At 46.1% G+C, this 6,794-nt stretch overlaps 1 protein-coding gene across 1 annotated transcript; it reads left to right on the top strand.

Annotated features, from left to right (window-relative positions):
- Nucleotides 1–2,149, top strand: LOC121435698 (patr class I histocompatibility antigen, A-126 alpha chain-like). Its single transcript, XM_041635159.1, has 5 exons — nucleotides 1–85; nucleotides 293–562; nucleotides 765–1,040; nucleotides 1,623–1,898; nucleotides 2,019–2,149. The coding sequence occupies exons 1-5, from the start codon at nucleotides 1–3 to the stop codon at nucleotides 2,147–2,149; spliced, it is 1,038 nt and encodes a 345-aa protein (XP_041491093.1).
- Nucleotides 2,150–6,794: the final 4,645 nt, after the last annotated feature.

Below are 6,794 nucleotides of genomic sequence, written 5' to 3' on the forward strand. Positions count from 1 at the left end.
ATGGCGGCTGCAGCTCTGTGTCCCACTCTCCTGCTGCTCTCAGTACTCCTGACTCTGACCCAGACTGAGACCCAGAGAGGCGCTGGTGAGTGTGGGTCAGGAAGGAAGGGGCCTCTGCCTGGAGGTGCAAGGGCACCCAGCCCAGGCAGCATCCAATAGCCCTTTCTTGTCACCTACCCAGACCCTCTAGCCCCTTCTGCTTCTGCATTCCCAGACCTTCTCCACTCCTGGTCAGTGCCCCTGCCAGGAGTTTCAGGAGAAGGGTGAGGTCTCACTGCGCAACCACCCCCAGGGTCACACTTGCTGAGATTTTTGGTAACTACGAACGCGTCTCGAATGGGTCTCCAAGATTTCCAAGTCTACATCGTTGGCTATGTGGACGACACGCAAATCCTGCGCTTCCACAGTGACGTGGTTACTAAACTAGAGCCGCTCTTGCCACAGACGAAACAAATGGGACCTGGGTTTTGGAAGGAGGCGAAAAAGAGTATGGAGGGTCATGCACACAGGGCCCGAGAAAACCTGAGATTTGCAATCCAAATTTATAACCAGAGTAATGACGGTGAGTGACCCCTACATGTCCCTTACGGACTCCCCCGAGTTGCTCTGAATCCCAGGTCCTAGGTTCCAACTAAGGTTGCGGGCCAGAGAGACCTGGACCCGGGAGAGGAATGCGCTGAGACCCGGTTTCTGGTTCACGTAAGTGGGAATTCTGCGGGTGGGCTGGGCCTTGTGAACCGGGCTGACTTTGGGAACGGTTGCAGGCTCTCATACCTTCCAGTGTTTCATTGGTTGCGACGTGGGTCCAGACAGACACCTCCTCCGTGGGCACTATAGACATGCCTTTGATGGCCGTGATTACATCAGCCTGAACGAGGACCTGAGAACTTGGACTGCAGCAGACAGGACTGCTCAGATCACCCAGCAACAGTGGGAAGCAAAAAACCTAGCAGAGTTCTGGAAGAACTACTTGGAGTACGGATGCCCTGCTAACCTACACTGGCACCTGAAGCGAGGGAAGGAGATTCTGGAGCGCTCAGGTAAAAGGGGCTGACAAGCAATTCCTCCATTTGCTCTCATAGGGTGCCACCTCCAAGGAGGAAGGAAAATGGAACAAGCTGAAATACTGTAGTTCTCTCTTGTATCCAGAGGGGGAGGAGTGCTCCTGGTTTTCCTGATCCAACAGCAGAGAATGACTGTCCCAGGACTCACCCTTCTCTCAGGAGAGATTAGAATCTCCTGGGATGATAGGAAAGAAGATCCCTGAAATAACCAACAGCAGCCCCATTCATTCTGCAGCGTGTAATGAACCATGGCCTCCCAGAGGCTGAGCTGTCTGCCCAAACCCAGTGTCTTTGAAGGTCCGAATCAAAGAGTCCCTCATTCCTCCACCCAAGTCAGGACCAGAAATCCTCTTTTTATGGTGGGAAATGTGGGAATCTCTCTTTTCTAAGGAATAGATTATACTAGAGCCTGAGTGTAAGCAACTTGTGGGGTTTACACCATGTGCCACACCCCCCATCTTGATTCTCCTGTGCTTTGTTAGGATAGGCACACGTATACAGCTTAAGTCCCCAGAAAAAGTTTTAAAGATGTTTGAAGTTTCTAACTCTTCTCCTCAGATCCTCCAAAGGCACATATAACCCATCACCTTAGACCTGAAGGTGATGTTACCTTGAGGTGCTGGGCTCTTGGATTCTATCCAGCTGAGATAACCCTGACCTGGCAGAGGGATGAGGAAGACCAGACCCAGGACACGGAACTGGTGGAAACCAGGCCTGCAGGGGACGGAACCTTCCAGAAGTGGGCAGCTGTGGTGATGCCTTCTGGGGAGGAGCAGAGATACACATGTCATGTGCAACATGAGGGGCTGCCTGAGCCCCTCATACTGAGATGGGGTAAGGAGGGGTGTGAGCATGAAGTTTGTTGTCAAGGAAAGCAAGTGACCTTCTGGAGACCCTAAGTAGAATCAGTGCTGAGCTGAGGGTAGGAATTGGTACTCTACTCTCTCTTCCCAGAGCCATCTCCTTGGTCCCCAACTGGAGTGATAGTTGGTGTGATTCTCCTTGGAGTTGTGGTCACTGTAGCTGTAGCTGCCATCGTGATGCTGAGGAAGAAAAGCACAGGTAGGGAGGGAATTGGTGTCTGAGGGGTTTCTATAGAGATAAAGTCATGGATGGAAATGCGCTTATCTCCTGCTTTGTTACTATGAGACACACCAATGTGTGACTGCTTACCTGACCTGGGACTCAGGGTACTGGCAGATTTTTTTTTAAAAAGATTTATTTATTGGGGGCTGGAGAGATGGCTCAGTGGTTAAGTGCATTGCCTGCTCTTCCAAAAGTCCTGAGTTCAATTCCCAGCAACCACATGGTGGTTCACAACCATCTGTAATGAGGTCTGGTGCCCTCTTCTGGCCTGCAGGCATACACACAGACAGAATATTGTATACATAATAAATAAATAAATTTTTAAAAAGATATTTTTATTCATTATGTGTACATTGTTCTGCATGCATGCAAGCCCACAGGTCATAATAAAGCACCAGATCTCATTACAGGTGGTTGTGAGCCACCATGTGGTTGTTGGGAATTGAACTCAGGACCTCTGGAAGAGCAGGCAGTGCTCTTAATGGCTGAACAATCTCTTCAGCCCTGCTTGTTTGTTTTTGAAGACAAGGTATTTTTACATTGCCCTGGCTGTCCTGGAACTTACTATGTAGGCCAGGCTGGCCTCAAACTCAGAGATCCACCTGTCTCTGCTTCCAAAGCGCTAGGATTAAAGTTGTGTGCCACCATGCCCTGTTGAGCTATCACTTTTTAAAGTCCAGGGCTAAGAGGACGCTAGAACATCGTTATCCTGGATCTATCAGTCATTTATTTCCCTGATGTAGTCACTCAGATAACTTTTCCAGGAATCTCCTTTCATCATTGTATTTCCACCTTCTCCCATCTTCTCCCAGCTCTGAGCTCTCTCTACACATTAAGGGAACACCTAGTAAGGATGCAGAAAGGAAGCAGAGCAAGTCCCTCAGTCACTCTCCCTTTCCCAACAATCCTGCAGCTGGGCACCACAGGAGTCCTCCTCAGCTCCCCCCAGCTGAATGAGCACATGGTGAGAAGGAAAAGCTGGAACCGCAGGAATGAATTGGGCTGGGGTATCACTGGCACATCCAGTTCCCAGAGTAGCAGGAAAGCTGTCCCCCAGAGACCAGCTCCAGGGCATCAGTGATTCCTGTGCTCAGAGGATTCCTGTGGGACCTGATGTTGATGGACTTGTCAGTTCTGTTCCCAGCTGTGAAGCCTTGGATTTGGTTCATTGGCTTTTTCCAAAATAAAATAATCACCAACCCTCCAATACCACATATTAAATTCCCTTGTTTTTAAAGGATAAGAGTTCGAATTCTATTATTTTTATCTGAAAGTAAGAAATCATTCTAGGGAATTTTCAGATAGTAGCTAGTCAGAGTCTCTATATAATTGCTTCCTGTATTTCCTCTCTGAGGCTGCATCTCATGGGACAGAAAAAAGTATGTATCTGTCAACATGACAACTCAGGAATGATCATGTGTCTCTCTCAACCCCTCCCCCAAATGGAATGCCCACATAAAACCCTTTTCCATCATGGATGCCATTCTCAGTACTACCATCAGTGGCCATAAATCTTGTGCTAAAATACTCAGACTCTTTCCAGATCCCTCGTTTACATTGCTCAGTATGTAGCCCAGGACTCACTCTTCCCTTTTCTGTTTCTCTGTTACCAGCATCTCACACTGTGTCCCGTGCTGGCCTAGAACTCACTAAGTAGCTGTGATGGCCAATCTTCAGTGTCAGCTTGGCTGGATTTAGAGTCTCCTAGGAGATCCAGTTCTGGTCACATCTGCAAGAGTGTTTCCAGAGATTAATTGAGGTTTGAAAACACATCCTGGGGCCCAAGGATAAGAGGAAGAACAGAAGAAAGTCAGATGAGAGGATCCCTAATCTCAACTTCCTGATCTACTGAAGTTTGTGGAATCCCAGCCCCATGCTCCTGCTGCCACATTCTGCATCATACCTTATGCTGAGAGTAACTGTGCCTCTTAAATCATGAATCAGAATAAACCTTTCGTCCTTTAAGTTGCTCTGCTGAGTATTTTGTCACACAATGAAAAAAGTAAAAAATAAAAATTAGTATAAGCTTTGACATACTTGCAATCCTCTTTCCCCTTCTTGCTTTGTTAGAATTACATATATAAGCCACCATACTTGGCAGCAGGAAATTTTATGTAATCTGCCATAAGTGAGGCTAATGCACAGCCTGGGAGCTCCTGTCTACATCCTTGTAGCTCCATGATCTGAATAACAGCTGTCTCTGCACAAACCTTGTTATAAATGCAGAGATTCTTGGCTCTTCATCAGATTTTCTAAATTGTAGGCTTAAGACAGCCCCTTTAGGGGGCGGGGTTTGCCTCGGGCGAATGCCTACAGATAAATGGGCGCGCGGGAGGCCGCTCCGCCTTTTCCTTCCTACCTCCTGTGCCACTGCCTTTTCCTTCCTACCTCCTGTGCCACTCGGGAACTTCGGTTCTGTAAGTTTATTATTAAAGTGGTAAATATTCTTTAATATCTGCATTGCATTTATTTACACCATACACTAAGTCTTTGTTTTGATTTTGCGTGTGAGGTTTTGCTTTGATTTTTTGTTTGTTGAAACAGTCTCACTATGTGGCCTTGACTGGCCTGTAACTTGCTTTACTTATAGACCAGGCTGACCTTGCTCAGAGAGGTCCTAGGAGAGGAGGCAGGGATTTCTGCCCAGAATGCTGAGATTAAAAGCCTGTGTCATCAAGCCTGACCTTGTTCTTGTTGTGAAGTTCAGAGAATTCCTGTGCACAGAGAAGTCTGGGACTCTCTGGTCTATGGGCGTTCTAGACAGGAGCCCAGAGCTGCACAGTCTATTCTAGGTGTGTGCTCTAATGAGATCATGAGCACTGGAGGGGCCAGGCTCAGTCCTGTTCTGTTTCTCTTCCACAATTAATCATGTTTTTGGTGATTGTATTCAACTCCAAGGTTTAAAATACCATTTAAGACCACCCCCCAAATACGTTTCTCCAGCCCAGGCACATACATCTCCAGGCTCATCTGTCCACTGTCAACCTGGCTGCTTTACATGCATTTCCCTGTCTGCAACCAGCAAATCTACTCTGCTGCCTGTGCAATCATGAATTTTTTATTATTACCTTACTTCATTCTGTAGTCCAGATTTCACCAGCAAGAAATATTGTAATGTCCATGTTTTAAATGAACCCAAAGCTCAATTTCTTTGCACTGATTTCTTTGCTCATACCTTGAGGAAAAGCAATCCATGTCCCTTCCCTGAACTACTGAATGAATTTCCTTCCTCTGTTGTCTTGCTTACTTCTAAAGAATTCATTCAAGCTCTCAACCAGAATGATTTTTGTTTGTTTGTTTTTGCAACACAGTCCATGAAGCTGGACTTGTAGTCTCATGAGTCTGCTTCCCAGTTCGTGGGCTTCCAGGTACACACAACACCTGGCTCTTGGTTTTGCTGTTTTTGAATTATTTATATGTTGTAGACATCAAACCTGTTTCAGATTTTGATCTGGAATATATTTTCTCCCTTTCCTTAGACTGTCTTTACATCCTCTAATTGCTTCCTTCGCTGGGCAGAAGCTTTTCATTTCATAAAACCCCATTTGTCAGCTCTTGTTATTGTTTCTTGAGCCATAAACCCTTTCAGACCATCCTGACAGAGGGTCTGTGCATCTATCAAATCTGTCAAATTTCTAGCAGATTTCAGAGTTTTGTGTTACATTTAAGGTCTTTGAGATTAATTTTCTACAGGATGAGAGATAGAGATATAATTTTGTTCTTCTACAAGGGGTATAAAGTTTTCCCAACACCATTTGCTGAATGATTTGTGTTTTCCCCCAATACATATTTTAGGCATTGTAGTTGAAAATAAAATAACAGTGTATAAAGGTTTTTGTGGTATCGGAAGGCCAAGGAATGTCATAAAAATCACACTGTGCAACAGACTTTACACAAGGGATTTACTGGGGGGGGGGGGGGGGATCCAAAAGGCTGACTCTGATTGAGGATATGAGGGGGAGGTGAGAGAGAGGGGAAAGGGGGAAGGAGGGAGGGACAGAGGGATGGAGGGAGGGAGAAGTGATGACTCAGACTTCGTGGGGGCATGGAGCATGAGCTTAAGAGACTTTGGCACAGTGGAAACTGTCAATGCAGAAGGAGAGTAGTTGTTAGAAGACCTGAGGGAGGATCCTCCCTTCAGAGGAAGAAGCTAGCTGCAGCATCTCCCTGGCCCTGTATCCACCAGAGTGTACTTCAACCAAACACTGACTCTGAAACCTATAGCAGACAATAACCGAAGCTTTCTCCCCTAAGACAGTACCAGGCAAAAGGAGAAAAAAATACACCCAAAAGAAAGAACACCCAATCTCTTGTTGAAAGATTTATATAAGTTTTTCAGAGACCTGCTGTGTTAGAGCCTGAAGCACAGACTATGGAAACCTCATTTCTGCTCTGGTCAGGAATTGACTCTTTTGTTTTTTTGTTTGTTTGTTTTTTGTTTTTTGTTTTTTTTTTTTGTTTTTTGAGACAGGGTTTCTCTGTGGTTTTTGAAGCCTGTCTGGAACTAGCTCTTTTTTTTTTTTTTGGTTTTTCGAGACAGGGTTTCTCTGTGGCTTTGGAGCCTGTCCTGGAACTAGCTCTCTAGACCAGGCTGGTCTCGAACTCACAGAGATCCACCTGTCTCTGCCTCCCAAGTGCTGGGAT

The sequence above is a fragment of the Microtus oregoni genome, unplaced genomic scaffold (assembly GCF_018167655.1).
Source record: "Microtus oregoni isolate MIOR12 unplaced genomic scaffold, Mior012 000046F_ref0000063, whole genome shotgun sequence".
In the NCBI taxonomy this organism is placed as follows: Eukaryota; Metazoa; Chordata; class Mammalia; order Rodentia; family Cricetidae; genus Microtus; species Microtus oregoni.

Excerpts from the sequence above, each read along its gene's own strand:
- LOC121435698 (XM_041635159.1), top strand. The coding sequence starts at position 1 with ATGGCGGCTGCAGCTCTGTGTCCCACTCTCCTGCTGCTCTCAGTACTC. Across the intron at positions 563-764 it reads TTATAACCAGAGTAATGACG|GCTCTCATACCTTCCAGTGT; the intron begins GTGAGTGACCCC and ends GAACGGTTGCAG. Across the intron at positions 1,041-1,622 it reads GGAGATTCTGGAGCGCTCAG|ATCCTCCAAAGGCACATATA; the intron begins GTAAAAGGGGCT and ends TCTTCTCCTCAG.